At 40.0% G+C, this 21,119-nt stretch overlaps 1 protein-coding gene across 2 annotated transcripts in view; it reads right to left on the minus strand.

Annotated features, from left to right (window-relative positions):
• The window catches only part of NPEPPS (aminopeptidase puromycin sensitive), a 97,623-nt gene that overhangs the window by 31,468 nt on the left and 45,036 nt on the right, over positions 1-21,119 (minus strand). For both annotated transcript variants that reach the window (XM_061587999.1, XM_061587998.1), the window contains exons 3-10: positions 20,265-20,342; positions 15,862-15,983; positions 14,591-14,698; positions 10,680-10,880; positions 9,574-9,670; positions 9,428-9,461; positions 4,810-4,924; positions 6-170 (exon numbers count right to left, since the gene is read on the minus strand). In XM_061587999.1, the coding sequence (XP_061443983.1) occupies positions 6-170; positions 4,810-4,924; positions 9,428-9,461; positions 9,574-9,670; positions 10,680-10,880; positions 14,591-14,698; positions 15,862-15,983; positions 20,265-20,342 (920 nt within the window). The remainder of the gene's footprint in view (positions 1-5; positions 171-4,809; positions 4,925-9,427; positions 9,462-9,573; positions 9,671-10,679; positions 10,881-14,590; positions 14,699-15,861; positions 15,984-20,264; positions 20,343-21,119) is intronic.

The following is a 21,119-nucleotide window of genomic DNA, read 5'->3' on the forward strand; positions in this document are numbered from 1 at the left end:
CTCACTTCAATAGGATGACTGTTGTCTAAGGCATCAAGCTCCTGTGCTCGTGTGTAATCAGCAGAAACAAACTGGGTCCAGATATCATATTCTGGAAAGCAATGGTCCACACAGAGGTACTCAATCCAGGATGCAAAGCCCTCATTGAGCCATAGATGGGTCCACCATTCCTATGAAAAATTGATAAAGTTACTGATACTAAACACAGAGCTTCAGAGCATCAAGATACAAGGAAAAGGAGTTGACATGAATTACTAGGATCTCAGTTCCCCCATTGCTGATACCCCTGATTCTTTTACATGGAATTGTGGAGCCCAACGCAGCTGCAAATATTGTGCATTTCTGTGCAAAAGGAAAACAAAGCCAGAATTCAGCGTTCTATGAATTTGAGTTTTTAAAACAAGTTGCTAATCTCCACACCTTAAAACTATTTGGACAACAGTGGATGAAATCTCAGAAGCAGCACAGGAAAATGTGGCTGCAATATTCATGGCACAAATAAATCAAATCTCTGCCCCTGAAGGAATGCTTTTGTTCAGTGGACTGAGATTTTTAACTGAACTGGAAGCACAATACAAATGAAAGCTGCAACATAATAACTCTTCTCTGTACAAATGAAATGTATCAAGTCAGCATGAACCCTCACCAGTGGATAAGAAATAACTGACTGAATTCTATATAGATAAACTCATCCTTAATTTGACATTGAGGAGGGAGATTCCCATCTCTATTGCAGTTCCAGTTAGATCAGGTTTCAAGGTAAAGTTCTATGGCTTCAGTGTGTGGAATCACTGCCAGGATTAATGCAAACAAGGAAAATAAAATCAATTCTAATCTCAACTTTCAAGTCCCTCCATGAAAAGTTTACACACTTTTCTGTAGTCTTTCAGCATTTAGGCTCAGCTAGGCAGATAGCTAAATGCAAGCCTGCAAGTCAACTTCAGCCATGAAGCAATCATAGCTGGTCCTGTTGCTGCCTTCCGTTTAGAGGAACAGGTTAAAAAGCCCTTTTCTCACGTCTTCATTTAGGCAGAAGAAAGCAGCCAGGATGCATAAGTGGTGTGCGCACATGCCTTAGGATTGGGCGTTAGAACAACCAGCTCAATCCTCTTAAGTTCCCAGCTGCTTTTCTTTACTACAGAGCCTGACCACTCAGTGGGTCACGCCATGTTGCAAAAACCACTTTCAGCCCTAGAACCACTAGCTGAGAAATAGTGCAGGTGCTGGACAACACAAGTTTGTCATCTCTGTCTTAGGCATTCCTGCATTAATTTAATGGAGTTTTCTACTTTGTTTTGCTTGCCCCTTGCTTTACACCTGTGCCTTATTTTGGCAGTTTTTTAAAAAAATGGTCATCCAATTATTATATATTCTATAGGTTAAAGCAGGACACACTATACAGATGGCTATGCAAACCTACACACACACACAAGTAACTTTACCAAGATGTGCAGATTTTTCAGGGGACGCTGATAGAAGCCAAGGTTAGATCCCATCCCAAAACAAATGATTATGTTCAGAATGTGTATGCCCTACACTTAGCTATTTCTGTACCACAATAACAAAAATTAAGCTAAAAATGAATTATGCAATGTGTATAAAATTATGTAAATTAGCAAGTCTATTTTCATATATTCTGTTTGCCAGTTATGGAGAGAGTCAAAGAACCACAAAGGGCACTGAAACACTGATTACTGAAAATCCTGCCTTAGCACATCTCCTTAGCTCCGCCAACTTCAATGTTTCAACAGGTGTTGTCTTTCAAGCCAATATTCACAGCCATGGAAGCAAGATGTGATTTTTTATTTTTTTAAAAAATGGAACCTGAGATTCCCACTATTATTAAACATATCCTTTCTTTCCTTTTCTTTCAAGGAAACTCAGAGAAGCTTATAAGTAACTTATGGGCAGCCTCCCATCCAGGCCACGGCACAACTTATCTCTAACATAACAGCATCATGGGATGCTCTTAGACCAGTCTCTGGATGTTTTCTTCATATATAATTCAGGATGCTGATTTATGCAACCAATACAGTAGGGCCCCGCTTATACGGCGGGTTCTGTTCCAGACCCCCACTGTAAAGCAAAAACCGCTGTAAAGTGGATCCCACTGACTTACATTGACCAAAATGGTGCCCGGCGGCAAAAAAACGCCATAAAAGCGGAACAAGTGCTGTAAAGCAGGGCCTTTCTACAATTCACAACCGCTGTATTAGCGGAACGCTGTACCGCGAAGCGCTGTAAAGTGGGGCCCTACTGTACACATTTCTGCATAGTCAGTCGGGGAACAGACAAAAATCAGATTTATTTATTTATTTAACAGGCAGAATTGAAGGAAAACAAAGGAAGACAATGCAAGACATTTGTCCACACAAAAAAATGGACATTCCTTGATTAATGTGGTATTAACCTTGAAGCTCTCATGCTAAAGAGTGGCACACATGGTATTCAAAATAGAGAGAGGATGAAATGTGAACTGCATGAGCTGCGTGTAGTATTGTTAGGCACAAACATGAAAATCTACCAGTGCAGTCACATTCTTAATCTTTGCAACAGTTATAGGAAAGAATGGAGAAGAGTTTTATTTAGGGATTCAGAACCAAGAGAACTATTTTGCCAACATCACATGCTCTCCCTTACTGTGAAAATTATCTGATTAGCTCATGTCTGTGGTGCCTGTTGAAGTCTAACACTAACACAGCAAGTGTGATGGAACCAATTCTTCCTGTGGGAAGTGTCTGTGCATGCCACTGGTTACCCATGCCAGACATGCAGGCAAAAACAAACAGTGTCTTGATATCATGCAAAGAGAAAGAAAATCTGATAATTCTTTTCCTTTTTTTAAAGGGAAAGAGGGGAGGAGACTACCTTGATTTGATACATGGATTTGAAAAGCCCTGAGGGACATGCCATGTTGCATGTTTTGGTGCAGCTGGGTTTAAAGAAAAAGTCAGCTCTCTCCAGAGTTCCTCCTTCTCTTCACAGAAGAGCTGGTTAGTCACACAAAGCTGCCTCTCCCATGTTTCCAACTGCCCTAGTGGCATGTCAACGGCTAAAAATACACAACAGGTTTTGTGATTAATACTTTTCCATTTCAACAACTCTCACTGTAGCAACTGGGAGGTCATGTGACAAATGAGGAAAGGTGGCCTTGTCAGTAACCATGTAGGCAAAAAAAATGACCCATAAAATATTACAGTGCTATGGAAAGAGATCAATTGCAAGTAAAGTGCACAGGCACATTGTATGTTATCTTATGGCTGCTGACAACACTGTGGTGGAGAAGCGCTCCAGCTGTTGCCAGACTACAACTCCCATCCACTCTGACCACTGGCCATGGTGACTGGAGCTGGTGGGGGTTGGAGTCCACAATATAAATATTTGTAGGCTGCTTTAAAGACTTTATTAAATTTATTAATCGTATATAAATAAATAAATAGCAGACAAATATCCGGAGGGCTACAGGTTCCCCATTACTGCTGTAATGTATCAAAATCTAACGAGCACCTTGCAGATTCACAGATAGAAATCCATGTCCACAAGTGGATATTATTTGATGGATTGTAGTGTTAACTTTATAAGTAGGCCTTTATTCAGTGATTTCACACCCACACCACCAAAATATAACTGGTGTCGAACTCAGCATCCCAAAAATCTCATCTCCCCCCCCCCTTTTTTTTTTCAGGCTTTATTGCTACAAAGTTAAGTTTGTAAAAGTGTGGGCAATGAACGGTGGATCACCCCAGATGCCAGATGGAACATCAGCTCCTTTTGTAGCTCCTCTCTCCATGTATAGTAAAAATATAATTATGAAAAATAAGCAAATATGTTCAGTGTGGTTAACTTGCATAATTTGTGGAAATCAGAGATTTGTGACCTGCCTAGACTTGAGGGGGGAGGGGCTCATGAAGCACTTTCATTTTCTTCTTCCTTTCTCAGGAGGAAATTATTTAATAGAAGGGTTTCCCTCTAATATTTGGGGGTGGGGGTAGAGAGAGAATTAAAGAAAAACATGTAAATTTGGGCAGGCAGAAAATGAAGGATGTTTTAAATGACTTTGTACAGCATGGCAATGTCACAACATGCCACCATGGGCTCCTGCCGGGAGGAAGGGCGGGAGATATATATCAATCAATCAATTCTCCAAAAGCCATGTGCCAAATGCATCCTATTTTTAACATATCCAGTCCTTTACAGAAAAGGGATGTCATAGCATTCTACAGGAAATGGGGCACATGCCCCAAAGAAATGAGAGAACACAGTCATTTTATAGCCCTGAAGCAGTAAGGAACTGATTCAACCTAGGAGGTGACCTTCCACTTTATACCCTTCTGCAATAGATCAGATCTACCAAGAACTCTCTATTATTTCATTGATGCACCAACTTTGGACAGCAAAGGCAAGGACAGATGCACTCTCAGTGGGTATGTGGGTTAAGCAGTTAAGTCAAGCATGAGATTTCAGCCTTTTTTATTAAGTCCAATAATCTATTGGGTATCATGGCGTATTCTTTTGCAATGCCAAGTATTCTAAGCCCTTCAAGTAGAGTAGATGAAATATCCACTTAAAGTGCACAATGCTTCTGTTTATAGTTTCTCATGAGCCAGCCCGTGGCCCAGATCTAGCCTGCTGAAAGCCTCCCAAAGCTTAAGTGGCTACCCTCGAGGCATATGCAGATATGCACACTTGCAGTACCGTATGAAAATAGAAGACATCTGCAATGATACACTCAGGACTAGTAGTAGGTGGCAAATTAAGTAACCCTGACCTAAACCCAGAGCAAGGTGAAGCCAAATACACTTTTAGTACCATAGTCACAAGGTTTCCAAACCACTGGTGAGCAAGCTCATGGCCCACAACGAGTGCCACCCACTGGCGTGAGGAGGAACAGGAATTTTTGGGATCAATCAGCAGTGCAGTTTCCCTGTGTATGAGAAAGAAAAAGGACTGAAGCAAGACAACTTAGAGAGAAAAGTACAATTTTTAAAATCAGTCAAACTAGAACTCATCTAAGCAAAACTTAGGAGTGCTTCTTGCTCATATGTGAAAACAAGGTTAACATTTTATATCTGCTAGGATGCAGCAAGGAGTACATCCTTCAGAGCATGCAAGGGAAGAAGAAAGCACCACCACCTCTCAAAGCCCACACGCATTTAATGACTAGGCTAAAAAAATCCAGCTCAGCAAATAACTTGCCACACTTACATGACAATTTGCTGTGTTCTTTTCATAAACAATCACAAAGCTACCAAATATCTATTCAACCCCATAAGAGCTCACCAGCCAAAACCCTCTAACAAAAGGAACTGTCATGTAATGATTTTTTAGATTTGGGGTATTTTACTAACTGGCATAACCAAAGCATTGAAAGAGGCTTCCAGGTCCCTGTAACTCTGTGGCTCTGTGATACTGCCAACCTATTTAGTGGGGCTCTGCTATCCACTCTCAGTTAAAGTGTTAATATGGCTGTTCTGCAGTAACCTACTGACACCTAGCAGCTTGCCCCACATTAATGAGATTTCTATTGCCACGTAGAACTCCAGGTAGTCTGGTTAACAGGGCCAGAGCTAAGAGGGTGGGCACTTTTTTAATGTTGTGTTCTTTAGCTCAGCACATCTAGAGATGCTAAGAGGGAGCTATAGATCTACAAAGCACAGGCTTCTTTATAAGCAGAATGTGGCATACCAAGTGAGCAGCAAAGCTTACTCTGGAAATCAAACACCCCCCACAAAAGGATACAAGATGAGTTGTGCTCAGGGGCACTAACTCTTCACACTAATACATCTGAACATCTCCAAATCAAACTGTTTTCAATCTAGCTACCAGGGTATAATATCAAAAAGGGCTCTGTCAAGGAACAAGAGACTGACAAAGAAGGAAATAAAACCAAATATGTGATACTGTGCAAAAAAGCGGAGGGATTTCCTAAAGCGCCTTGTATAATTATACAGGCAGTTGCTGGCCTATACCTCTTCGTTTTGAGTATGAACACTAATATATTGGCCAAATAGGCAAACCATGATCCATTTGTTCCAGTTTTGAATATTAATTTGGTCAGCACAGAGTGAACATTAACTAGGGCTTTAAAATAATCAATCAGTTAAAAACACTGACTGAAAAGTCAGGGTGGCTTTTAGACACTCAGAAGTTTTTTAGAAATGTATTGCTTCGTACAAATGCTTGTACGAACTGTAGATAGCAAGTGCATTTTAAAGAGTCATTCCCTCATATGAGAGAAAGATTGGGAAATGCCTTTAAGATGATGCCTGTACATGCATTCATCTAAAAACCAATAGTGGTTTTCTTTAGAAAAACTGCCTTCATTCAAATTTATGCAGATTAGCCCATTAACTAAATAATTAAATCCTCTACAATTGAAATGACTAACTGATCAGGATGTTTAAACTGGGTGGCAGTATTAATATTGGCTAGTGTTTGTGTGAGGAACTGTCTATGGGGCACAGATCCAGAGCCCCAAATGACCATCACCACAACTTCTTATCTTCTTCTTAAAACCTTTTAGAGCAAGATGTGCTGCTACAGAACAAAGCTCCAGACAGTCACATCTTCCATTTTCATTTATCTGAATGTCTCTGGACTCAGAGGGAAGGAACAAAAGAAGGGAACTTTTTACATAAGTGGTTGGATACTATGGAGTCAACCACACCTGATAACCTCAGTAAAAGTTTTGGAAATGGAAAGAAAATGGGACCATTTGTTCCCTTCCCACAGCTGATACCCAGTAAGCAGGGGAGGGGAGGGAAAAGCATGCAACCACGCATCAGGCATTATGGTGGGAAAGGAACAAATGGGTCCCCCTTTTTGTCCCCCAAACTTTTTACAGAGAAGGCTGTTGGGTACACAGGGCAGTAAAGCAGCTGAAGCTATGCTGTGGTTGCCCACTGCACCTTACAACAACCTCTGTGAAAGGGGAGGGTGGGAGGAACTTGTTCATTCTTGTGTTGACTCCTAGTAAGAAAGAGAAAAGGGCAGGATATTGGTGCACACAGAACAGGGCATCCCTTTAAGAGCCTCTTGCCCAGGGCCCCCTCAAATGTGGCAGCATCATTGTAACAAGCAACTCCAAAATGGTCCAGCATCCCACAATTAACACAGTAACTGCATAGGGAAACAGCTGCTATAGTAAAACTGACCTGTGACATGAATAGGCATTATGGGCTGTGGTCAAAGATACAGAAACAATGGCAACTGGATGGGAAAATCAGAGCCTGTTACTGTGGCCTACCAAATCCCTACTGATGACCTGGACAAGAGGTATTTTATTTTAAATCAAAAGATTTTAAAGGGCACATTCTTTTTCTTTCTCTCGCAGCTACACTGGTGGTGACAGTGAGCTCAGTCACCACTCCCCATTTTGCCCAAACTGCCTGACCAACCACAGCAATAGAGAAATAATGCTGGAGATCACTGGAAGAGAAGGGCCAGGATTATGTGCGAGGGAAAGGGGATGAGGTTCAGTCCACTGAAAGCTATAGCACTAGAGTGTTCTGACATAAGGGGACCTCTTTTTGTTCTGAATGTAAGATAAGGCTTTTAATTGATGAGCACATACCTGAGAACCCTAGGAGTTTGCCTGGCAGTTTGAAGCCTTTGGAAACAGCAGGATGGGTGGAGAAAAGAGTGTGTGTGCACAGGCCCAAAGACTGCAATAAATCTGGAGTGAGGGAATTAGTATTCCAAAGAAGGTAGATCAGCTAGAAATGTGAATGTGGTGGGAGTAGGGAAAAGGGAGCATCGAATGGATATAAAGGCTAGGGAGGAAGGAGAGCTTGGTATACTACTTTACAAATTCCACAGAGATTTTTTTCTAAGGGTGCAATGAGACTTATCCCCCTCAGATACAGCACAATGTTCTTGCATTTCTTTAACAGCCTTCCCCCGCCCCAACCCGAGAAGCATCCTCAAACTAAAGATGAGGTGGGGAGGGCAGATTGGTTTGAGAGAGTTCCTAACAGAGACACTGCCCCCATGGGACAAGTGTTATCTTTTACATGACCTTGGGTCAGCTGGCCTAGCAACAAACCCCTAACTGTTCTCTATATTTGTGGGAAATTAAAAGCAGTTTGGTGTGAAGGAAAGGAAGCTGTTCAAGGAAGTTCCTCCTAAGGAAAGACTGGTGTTCAATGCACTATGCATGCCACTGAACATGCACCAATTCCAAGTCATGTAGTTTTGGAGATTTACTGTTGGAAAACCTGTCAAAGGCATACACAGCCCCTAAATTATTTGAGAGTCATATATTAGGAAATGTACATGAAATTTTAAATTTTTGCATGAGGGGCTTATCACTCAAATAAAGCAGGACCAAAATATAGATAAAATTTATTTTCACCTTGTAATTACAGAAATTTACCTCCTTAATGAGAAAATAAAGTAAATTTTCCATCCTCTGAATGGGTGCAGGGCGAAATACGGATGTACTCTTGACCGTGATTAAATATTCTCCCTATCCCACTTCATCTTGGGCGTGAATTCCTCCTTAAGTAAAGTTATGTATGGAAGCACTGATGCTGTTCCTGATTATGTCTAAACCAACTTTAAACTCTGCTTTCAAATCTTGATCAGCTACCCTGGTTAGCCTTAACTAAAGTGAGCATCAGTGTCAATTAAGTTAACTGTGGTTAAGAAGAGGGCCAAATTCACTTCTGAGAAGAGGTATAGGGGGAAAGCATGCAATTCCATATCTTGTTTATGGCTGTATACACACAAAACGCAAAACCACAGTTTGAGTTTGTGGTCTTGTGTGTTCCCAACCTCTCTTCTTCAAGCACAGAAGATTGGAAGCTTTTGCTTCTGTTTTAATTAGCTGCAGTTTCTTATTATGTCTGAACAGGTAGCTGTGGTTAGTGTTATTGAAACAAACCCATCCTCACTAACCACACCTTGAAGTCTGACTTGTTTCAATAAACATTAGTTAACATTATCTATAGGTTGTCTGGGTTCAGACATAATGAAAAATAGTGGCTAGTTAAAAATAGAAGAAAAAGCTTACAGTCTCCTTGTGGCCATGGCAGTGCAAAAGATGTGAGCACATAAGCCAAAACATGGAACACTAAACTATGATTTAGCACTATATGTGATTGCAGCCTATGTCTGCACTGGGCCACAGAAAAGTGGGAGAAGATGCAGACCAAAGATGCAGACCATCTAAAAAAGACAACCTGATTTTTTTAAAAGCGTAATGCTCCCAAGTATAGTGCCATTATAAGGCTCTAATTTTTTCAAGGGGTCTGCTCAAACATATATTTTTGTGGAAATAGCTAGTTGCCCAAAACGGAAAATAATTTGGAGGAACTTACTGAACAAGCCCAAATCATTACAGCTCTCTACACCTTATCTGATAAACTTGGAAAAATTAGTCAACAAAGGACACGGAAGGGAGGAAAGACAGTATTTAACAGCATACCTATAAGTAACAAGGCCCCAGTTCTCCATGGCACCTTTATAAAATAAATACAAAGGTTTATTGATATTGATACACACAACCATCTCCTAAAACGTTTTACAATTCAAAGAAAACTCAGATTTCAGAGATAACACAAAATACTTTACCAGCTGCAAAGTCTGCAATAGCTATGAGATCAATTTTAGGAAGAGGGTAAGGAACATTGAAGTAGTCCTTATAAAAAGGCAGTGTTTTAGCAGCAACCTATGAAAAAAGGAGAAATATTATAGTGAACATGACATGTTAAGTCAAAATAAAGGAGACCTGCACTTTCAACAGACTTCAAGACACTCTTAAGCTTTCACTCTTACTCCTAAGCCAGCTGCAGTTGTAAAATCTAAATCAGCTGTAGACCTAGCCTTATGCATACACATGGCATGATTGCATATCACATGACATGATTTTCTAGTGAATACATGCAAGGAAAGGCCTGGACAAATCCTACACACTTGGCTGAATTATGTAAACACTGACTCAGAGAGGGCCAAATGATTGCCCAGGGGACAGATAAGGACTCTATAGCCATTTTATTTGCCTCCAAGGACCGTATCATATTCTTCTTTAAAATACGATGAAGTATGTGTGCATAATTTTACTCATAAGGAAAAAAGGATTTAACAGAAAGTTCACAATTTATCACCTCTTTTGGCATTTTGTTTGAAATCCCCAGTTCTACCCAATCACACAAGCCCCATACCTCTGAAGCCTTAACTATTAGGTGACATTACAAATTATGGACCTACCCATTCATGAGAAGTTCAGTTTGTCCAACAAAATACAGCATGCTTCCAATCAATGTCTATAACACATAGCGCCCTCCTGCCACAGCATGAAAAATATAGGAAGCTGTCTGAGTCAGACCATTGCTTCAGCTAGCTCAGTATTGTCTGCACTGACCAGCAGCAGCTCTCCAATGTTTCAGGCAGAAGTCTTTCCCTGCCTTACCTGAAGATGCCAGGAACTGAACCCGGGAACCTTTTACATCCAAACCACGTGCTCTGTCAGTAATCATCCTGCATTAGGCAATGGTGTCTAAGGTTTATTATTATTATTTACATTTTCTCCATTTTTACCCAGGAATGGCACCTAACCATTTGAAGCTGGAAAGTTCAAACATCATCAAAATGTTTCCCAAATCAGTAACTGGGAAATTGGTGTTTGTTTTTTAACCAATTGCCATAAAGCCATTGAGAGATATTGAAGCATGATTTACCTCTAATGCAAACTTTCCTTGTTCTGCTTTGCCAACAGGAGTGTAAACACGGACTAACACGCCATCAGTGGACCTGGTCTCAACGAAGTCATATTCTCCAACCACAAAAGCAACAAGATACGTTGACATCACAGGAGTTCTGGCAAACTTCACTTCCACCAGATTTTCATCATCAGGGTAGGGCCTCCGATCAGTGACATTCTTTCCAAGAAAAGATGTTTGGAAGAGACTTGTTAGGTTGGCTATGAAGCAACACCAGATTTCACGAGATTGCGGGATATATCAAGCCTGGTACTTCCCGGGCTATTTTGCAATATCAAAATAAATGTGTGAATACCCAAATAAAGTTTTAATAAGAGAAAAACTTTAAACAAATAGTGGGCCAATCAGGATTTCAATGGCTTTTTTGGAGACAAATTCATGATTTTCTTTCCTGCCCAAAAATCAAAGCACAAGAAATATCAAACCTATCATCTTTTGAAAATATAATTTTGGCAGCACAAAATGGAGAAAAAGGGATTATCTCTAGACTTTCTTTTAGATATGGGGTCAGAACAGATAATAGGACTCAAACATCAATGGGAAGGAGATTGGTTGACAGAACTGGGTCAGAGAGACTAGGAACAATTATGAATAACCATTTGATGCCCACTTCCTCCCATCAAGTTCAGAAGGTTATGTTAAAAATTGCCCATCACTGGTATGCTACTCCAGTATACCTACTGAGGGTGAACCACACCCTCTCCCCTAAATGTTGGAGAGGATGTCATTCAATTGGTACGTACCACCATATGTGGTGGACATGTGAAAAAGTTAAAACCTTTTGGAACGCCATTTTCAAAGAAATTAATCAAATAACCAATCAAGACATCACTCAAACACCACAACTTGCTATTTTAAATCTATTTACTGATTCCAATAAGACCGTACAATGTACGAACTTGATAGGTCATCTACTTATGGCAGAGTGTCTTACAATTGCCAAGCACTGGAAAGACCTAAAGGGTGCTTCAGTAAAATATTGGTCGCAGAAAGTATGGCATATAGCATTCATGGAAAAATTAACATCTAAACTCCGAATAGCAGGGGGAGAGTTGAAGAAATATTTTTTTGTGGACTCTTAGTACCCTTTCATAATGTATATAAGCCAAACAACACAGAGATAGACCCCACGAAGAGAATATGTGGCCAGTTGGAATGCCTAAACCATAAAATACTTTAATTTAGGTAAGGCTTTGTACACCTATTTATTTTCTAATTTTGTTAACATATTAAATATTATAATAAAGTACTTAAGTGCATATAAAATATACAATTGCCTGGGAGGGGGGATGGATATAGTTTGGGGGATATAGTAAATATAAGATAATTTAGTAAGTTCAATTTTTTATGTGCAGATTGTATTTTGATTATTGATGTTGTGCTAAAGATTTGTAATATTTTGTACACTTCCCCCAATACAATTCTATCATACGCATCTCCTTGCTTTCTGCCAAGTTGGCCTTCATTCTTCCCATGTCAATTGTCAAAGCACTGCCTGCTCTTCCTTTGAACCATACTTTAACCCACTTTAGTGAAATCTTTCCTGAATCATCCTAGTTTCCCTTTGTCATTGCCTTCACAGCTGCCTGGCACTCCCTTACCCTATTTCCATTATTTGGCAACACCAGATATATTCCCGACCAACTGCTTCAGGGTCTATTTCCATTTCAGGTTCTGAACAGCACAAAGGATATGGTTGGTTCTATGTAAGAGTGTAGCTGCAGCACCTACAAGGCATCGCCAACTCTGTCTTGTAACTCCAAAAGTGGCAAGTTTTTATTTTGTGGTCATTTATTTTTAAAGATAGTTGAGCACACCACACCATAAAAATGGGCAAGAGGGTCCATATCTCTAGTTCCTCTTTTAACCATTACCAATGCAGTTGAGGTACAAGGAAGATTAGCACACACTGTAAGGAAAGCAAGATTTTTAATTTCTGGATCTTCATACTATTTAGATAGCCAACTGCTGCCCTAGAAATATTCTCAAATTTATTTATTTATTTATTGTTTGTTTGTTTTATATCCCGCCCTTCCTCCCAGCAGGAACCCAGGGCGGCAAACAAAAGCACTAAAAACACCTTAAAACATCATAAAGACAGACTTTAAAATACATTAAAACAAAACAACTTTAAAAACATTTTTTTAAAGCTTTGAAGACATCTTTTAAAAAAAGGTTAAAAACATTGTTGTTTTTTTAAAAAAAGGTTTAAAACATATTAAAAAGCAATTCCGAAACAGACTGGGATAAGGTCTCATCTTAAAAGGCTTGTTGAAAGAGGAAGTTCTTCAATAGGCGACAAAAAGATAACAGAGATGGCGCCTGTCTAATATTTAAGGGTAGGAAGTTCCACAGGTTAGGTGCCACCACCTTTCATCAGTTTGTCCCCCTGAGCAGTTGAGCAAGCAGATTGTCCACAGACAGAATTGCCCATAGAGGTTATTAAACTGCATTACTAACAAAATATTAAAAGCTGCTAACTTTATTATACTTACATTTAGCAAACATATTCTGTGACCTGCATCCTAACCCCTATATCCTATTCACATGAAGTAGAGAGTTAAAAGTAAGGAAAAGTTAGACACAATTCCTCCCAAAAACTACTATAACCAAACCTTTGCTCCCGAAATCAAACCCACTCTTTTCTGTCCTGGGGTGTTACCTCTAACAGGGATAGCAAGACCAAACAGTATGATGGGATACACACACGACTCCCTGAACATAATCATCATATAGTCCTTTTTAGAAACTGACATTAACATGTAACTAAGGTTTATTTTCCTTAAACATAGTTAAGCACTGCATCTCAAAACCTACACCATTGTTAAGGTAAGTGAAACTATGGTACAATTTAACAAACGAAAATGTAGAATGGGTTCACATGTCCTTGCCTCCCCCTCCCGTTTCTCTAGTTAGCTGTTAACCATAGTTTAGTATTCTTTCTGCACCAAACCTTGGCTAGAGAGTTGTTCTAAACCAAGATTTGAATCTACATCAAGATTTCAGGATTGCTCAGAACCATACTTTTAAACAGGCTTGCAAAACATGGTTTAGGGCAATCTGAATGACCTAAAGGTTTGAAATGGGTGGTATTCCCTGTCTCTCTGCCTACAAGAGAACAAATGGATTCAAGTGTCTCTCTATACAAGCTCTCCTGGTACAGTGCTTAGCTTGGAAAAGATAGAAAACTCCAAGTGCACAAGAAAAAAGGCTTATTTAGCCCAGCCAAGTTCTTCCTCAGGGGTACTCTTGAAGGTTTGTTTCAAGGCACTTTCAAGATCTTAACTACACTTAAGGCAACAAATCATGGTATAATGCCAGAGGTAACCCATTTAAATACAAAGACCAATCACGATTTTGCATTACATGAACAAGTCCCCAAAGGCCTCTGGCTCATGCAGTCCTTCGGCCACCAACCTCTCATGAACTGTAATTCCTATCTACTTCCCCTTTCTCTGCAAACGATAGCAGGCCAGTTCACCCTTATGAGCAAACCAACAAGAAAATAAACCATTATTGGGTGTTAAGTCTGAACACAAGTCTGAATTGGGTGTAATGCTGCATTGGGCCTAACTCATATATGAACAGTATAGAAGATACACATTAAGTATTGGGTTTATTTTATTTAACAAAATTTATACACACTTGACTGTAAATAGAATTTCTGAGCGGTTTCGCAGCATTAGTCAAACTGAGTAGACCCACTGAAATTAAAGGACCTAAGTTAGTCATGTTAATTAATTCCAATGGGTCTACTCCAAGTATAACTAAAGTTTGATCCAACCCATTGCATGAGAGCTTCTTGTTGGTTTGCACACACTCACATTATTGATTTACATTTTACTCATTAAACTGTTTTAAACACTTACCATATTTGACAAAGCTACCCGATCTTTAGGAACCACCAATGAGATATCAAACGTTCCCTTGATGGCTGGCTCATCCCAGCAAGGAAAGGCCCTACGAGCATCAGTAGCCTGAAAGAAATATGAGTATTAAGCATGTGAGGGTGAGATTCTGACAACACTATGCAAGAACCGACCTAATAAATCCATACGGTTACATTTTTGCAAATAGAATGTAGCCTTTGGAAAACCTAGACAGAGGATGCACTGCAGACCAACAATGGAGAATCTGAAGGCAAATAAAAACAAAGATCCAAGGAAATGAGAAAAAACATAGAGCTGTTCAAGAATCATGCACAAAACTACATGACAGCTATGAAATTTGAAGAGGCCTGGAAGCATAAAACTTTGAGAGCATCTGCTTTGGTTCTACTGTGTTTTGCTTTGATTCCTGAAGGTTCCTAATAAGCTCTTTTCTATGGTATCTTGGTGTACAATGTATGTTTCAGTCCTTATCCTTTCAATGTGAGGTTGGTTATCAGTAACCCATTTTCACACACACACACACACACACACACACACACACACACACACACACACACACACACACACACACACACACACACACACACACACACACACACACACACACACACACACACACACACACACACACACACACACACACACACACACACACACACACACACACACACACACACACACACACACACACACACACACACACACACACACACACACACACACACACACACACACACACACACACACACACACACACGAGTTCATCACCCAAGCAAAGATTCAAATAATTCTTCCCAGGTTTAAAGTCAATGCTTTATCTACATGTTCCATGTTGGCAGTAGATGCAGATGAACCTTCAAACACCTGCACCCAATTTCTGCTAAAGGCTCAGGAATCAGGAAAAGTTTCAGGTGGGGCTTTTCAGTAGACCTCCTCCCCCACCCTCCACTAACACACATCTAAATGCTCCCTCGAGGACCATGTTACCATCTCCATAACTTCAATTTAAAAATTAAATCCGGGGTGGGGGGGTGGGGAAACAGAGCTTTAGTCATATTTTTATGATGAGCCTGCTGCTTCACTGACAAGAGATGGAAACAGGTGGATATCTAGGGAAGGAAAAACGAATGCTACATCTAAGAACGTATATAATCATTTTGTTAGGAAGTCTAAGGTACATGTACAAGTGATGCTACTTCCAATGAAAGTAGTGATGGAATAGGTAGACCACATATCAAAGGAGTTCATACCTCAAACTGGGTAACAGCAGCAAAGCGAGTATCTCCAGAAGGGGTGGTATATTTACTTCGATAGAAGCCTTTCATTTTATCATTCAGCTCTCCAACAAAATCTATTTTTAATGTCCCCATCCCTGTGATTAAAAAAAATAAAGAGACAGTTTATGAACCCTTGCTAAGTGAAGCTGCTACATCCAGAATATTTAAGTGGGCTATGGTTTTTGGACTATTTGTTGCCCCTTTGGAATAACCTGCTCCCCCTCCAAATGCCTTAGGATGCAGACCTTTCAAGCACATTCCAAATAAGATGCTGTTTATCTAGCATAAATGGCTCCTCCTCACTTGTTGCAGATAAGCATTACATGAACTAATGCAAGGGTGCAGAGATAAAGATGACACTATGGCTGGACTTCACAGCCTTACCACTACCATTAAATATTAATACAGCAAAATCCAAGAGTATGCAGGCTCCTAACCCTGAAGACTTTCAACCTGTATTAGTTAAGCAAATTAGGGATTTGGTACCGAGATAGAGCCAAATGTCAGTGTAAGAGAAAGTCATGAGTCTTGGGTGACTCAAGAAATCTTTTGCTTAAGAAGCTCATCTGGGGGAAGAATACAGCATGATGAATAAAGATGAGAACTTGGTTGTTCCATGTAAAGCACCACGGCAGCATATGACAGGAGAGAAGCTGAGCTTGAATATGATGGGGAATTCACTTAAAGGCAGAGGTAGACTACAGGTTAAAGAATCAGAGATGCCTGTTCATCCTGGCCTCTAAAAAACTGACAGTTGCATGCAGAATTTTTCCTGGAGCTGGTGAAGTTTTTTTTAAAAAAGGTTTCGAAGTTTAGACCAGCATGGTATATTCATGGCTGCTGACTAAATATCATAAGTGGAATTCCACCAGCTTTCTGAATTTTGGGATGGGGGGAAGACACTAGGAATAAGACTGACAATGGCATCTTTGTATGTTGCCCGATAGAGCAAAATAACTTTTGTATCAACCTGCAATCTTTTTGAACTTAAGAGCACAGTACTGCATGCCTCTCTTTCTTTCAGTGCAGCCATAAGGAAGCTAGTGGAAGCTTCTCCTTCCATTTTACATTAACTGCAGTTTGGAATATTGTCCAGACCCTAAACTGCGGTTAAGCGTAATTATGATTTACTGAAATCAGGCCAGCTCAATAAACTATGGTCTGAAGTAAGGCCATAGCTGCAGCTACTTGGAGAAGAACTAGGGCTGCAGCTGAAGAGAGCATCCTCATGGTGATCTCTCCCCTCCAAAATGTGCAAAATTGCTTAACCTGTGCCGTATCACTTCATTGCACATTACCCTGCCCTATAGACCTGGCTGTCTTGGAGAGGTCAAGAAAGCATTATGCCATGAGGTGCTCTCTATCATCATCCTACAGCAGCAGTAGCCAATGATATGAAATAGGGAAACAGGAAGAGAATGTATGAAATGACAACAAGACAGGGTAGGTAACAGTACGTATGGAGGAGAGAACTTGGCACAGGAATATAGTTCCCGGTGGTAGCCTTGGTCACCTGTAGTTTTGTTCCTACCCAACAAGATCTCTTTAACCAGGCTTGCAGGTGTTTATTGTTTGTAGGACTAACAATATATACTACGCATAGTCTTTAATTTGCTTCTTATTCCAAGTTTGTTTATGGGTAACTGAAAATGATGTTTATACTTTGTTTTAGGTTAGGATTTTTATTTGTTTTCGGTTTCTCACCACTGCTTCGCCACCACTGCATTTCAAGTTTAAGTAATCTTCTGCTCAGTATTGAATTTCTGTGCTTGCTGATATATTCTATTTTGATTTCTGTCCTTTTCTTATTCTGTGTAATAGCATATATGAAGCCTGGGCCAGTATTGACACTGAGAGAAAAGGGTTTGAAAAAGGGGGAGACCTTATAATAAGGAGACATCATAAATTGAGGAGGTTTCACAGCTTTTGGGAGAATACAATCTTTGCATTACTAGAGCATAAGAGTCCTGCTGAATGAGACCAAAGGCCCATCTAGTCCAGTATCCTGTTTTCACAGTGGTCAACCAGATGGTTATGGGAAGACCAAAAACAGGACTCTAATCCTTTAAAAAAAAAAAAAAACAACCAAGTTAGTGGCCATGGGAGCATATTCTGTAGTTTAACTATTTTATTTATTTGTGGAGTTTCTTATCTGCGCTTGACCACAATGTCCCAGGGCGGGTTACAACACAATAATATAATATTAAAATCAGTTACAAAAGATTTACATAAAAACAAGAAAATATTCAGAAATAGAGCAGGTTCTAAAAATCTCTCTCAAATGTCAAAGACCAAGGTAAAGAGGTGTCTGTTCAGCATATGGTGAAACCTATAGTACAACAGCACCAGATGCTCCTCTGTGGGGAGAGAGTTCCACAGCTTAGGGGCTGTCACAGAGAATTTCTTCTCTCTAGGGTTACCACCCCCTGAACCACAAAGGACAGTGGAACGACCAAGAGGGCCCCCTCTGTTGATCTTAACATCCAAGCAGGGCTGTAGGGAAGGAGGTGGTCTTTCTGATATTTGGGTACTAAGTCATTTAGGGCTTTAATGTGAGCACCTTGAAATGGAGCTGGAAAAGAACTGTCAACCAGTGCAGCTATTTCAAAACAGAGGCTATGCGGATTCTAAATAGAACCCCAACCAGCAATGTGGCAGCTGCATTTTGGACCACTTGAAGTTTCCAAGTACTCTCCACATTGCAACAATCCAATCTGGAGGTCATCAGAGTATGGAGTACCATATCCAAGTCATCTCTGTACAAAAGAGGTCACAGTTGGCAAATCAGCCATAACTCGAAATAGACCCTCTTATGCACCAAGGCTACCAGAGCCTCAAAAGTCAATTTTGTATCCTAAGCTATGAACTTGCTCATTCTAGGGGAGTGCAACCCCTTCCAGAACATAGCTATCTCCTCACTTCTCTGTGAATCAAGAACTTGATAAACACCTCTGGCTTATCAGGATTCAGCTTCAATTTATTGGCCGACACCCAGCCCATCACCGTCTTTAGACACTGATCTAACATCTGAACCACTTCTCCTGATTATGTTAATGGTTCTATGCATCTCACCACTCCAAAGTGAGGCAAATGTGTCGACATGCAGAGTATGTGCTCTAGGTAAAATAGTACTTTCTTTTGTCTGTCCTGAATCTTCCAACATTCAGCTTCATTGGATGGCCCCAAATTCTAATGTTATGAAAGAGGAAGAAAAACTTCTCTATCCACTTTCTCCATATCATGAATAATCATTATACCTCAATCATGACTCCCTTTGCTCGTGTTTTTTTCTAAATGTAAAAGGGAAGGGCTGAACTATTCACTAAAGCCTCAAAGTCTCATTTCTCATCAGCCTCTGCCACTTCAGACCCAATTAGCATATATGTGAAATTAGGAAATGTTTGCCTCATTGTGCATCACTTTACACTTGCTTACAGTACATTACATTTGCCATTTAACTGCCCATTCACCCAGTTTCACTAGATCCTTTTGGAGCTCCTCGCAATCCCTTTTTGCTTTAACCACACTGAACAATTTGTTATCATTAGCAAACTTGGCTACCTCAGCTCACCTAGATCACAACTAGATCATTTACAAAGTATAAAAGCACAGTCCTGTGCAAAGTTTTAAGCAGCTATTGCAATCACTTTTTAAAAACATTTTCATAACTATTAGTTTTAGAAGCATTTTTTAATTTACTTTGTGCTGGCATTCATAACTTGTCATGAAGACTGCTACAAGAGGAAATCCACACCATTCTGAAATCCTACTTGGTACATTGTTTTATAATGAATTCTGATAAAAAATAATCTCAGTCACAGATCACCTTCCACCCAGTACAAAAACAAGTACTGTAAGTACTTGTCCTACCACATGTTATACATTTGTACAAAAAAACCCCACCACCCTGACAAAAGTCAGGAAGAAATCACAGACCAAAAGTAAAAACAATGTCATGCATTTGTTAACTTAGTTATTAATGCATAACTTTCATCAGTCTGATGAAGCCAGTATCTGTTTTGATATATGCATACAATATTGTTGCAGTTATCATGGTGGGATTGGCCTTCATAGCCATCTAGTAAAAAAAATGACTGGCTGTCAAGTCCAGCCATGATTGGTAGATAGATCCCTGTATTTTTTACTAGGATATTAAAGCTTTTAGGAAAGTTTCCTGAGCTATAAGAAACTGAATTGTGTTTGTTTCAGTTACCAACATATTGTGAAATGCAGGAAGGAATGACTTTCAAAAGCACATTCCAGCAGGAGGCAAATAATGAAGGTGAGAACAGCCCTGCCCTGGGTATGGGGTACAAAATGTTTTGGAATTCTAACTGAGTCACCTTCTGAACCAAAATTTGTAGAGAAACCTTTACCTTTTTGAAGTGTGCTGGGAAAAGAGAGAGTCACTTTCTCATCTTCATTCTGGTAGTTGAATCCTGTCGCATGGATTTCTGAAAAAGAAAGAAAGAGTGCTTAAAAGCTCTGAATACCAAAGACTATTTTCTGTGACCTGAGGATGCTTGAACATTTAGATCTAGAAGGATGTAATAAATGATTAGTGCACAGATATATTAAAAACCAAATTATAAATTTATGTATTTTACTTACAACCTGTTTTACCATACATATATTTCAACAAACATTTCAAGGCAAAATAGCCAAATGAACTAAATACAGCTTAATAATAATGTTGCTTCAGACAATTAAAATCTGCAGAGTGAAAGTGAAGCCTGGCGTTCAGGAGCAACATTAGAACGAAGTAGAATCCAAAGAACATCAAGCTTCTATTTTTGACGGTGGCACAAATTCTAGCCTGGAGTCCCCAATGTGGTGTCCATGGATGTACTTGCTTCCATGAGGACTTTGGTGCCCTGATGGTCAAATATACAGAACTCTGCCAGCACAAGGCTTTCTTCCTCCCTTCCCAACCAATTCCTTCTTGCTCTGACAGGCCATCTCTTATTTTGAGTAAGTCTCCACTCTCCTTCATTTCTGATTGGCCACCCACCCTTCCATTATGAAAGGAGGGGAAGAGAGAAGATTCTCTGGAGGCACTGCAACGTAACAAGCAGTGGTGGTACTACAAGGTCACAATAAGTTCTAAGTGCCCATGGTAGGTTTGGTGAGGACAGGGCAAACACCCACACAGGGAAGTTACCTCATGCTCATCCTCAGTCATTCAGCCTTTCCATGAGCTCCTTCAGGGGATGATGCGGGGGGGGGGAAGA

This window comes from Rhineura floridana, chromosome 11, assembly GCF_030035675.1.
Source record: "Rhineura floridana isolate rRhiFlo1 chromosome 11, rRhiFlo1.hap2, whole genome shotgun sequence".
Classification (NCBI taxonomy): domain Eukaryota; kingdom Metazoa; phylum Chordata; class Lepidosauria; order Squamata; family Rhineuridae; genus Rhineura; species Rhineura floridana.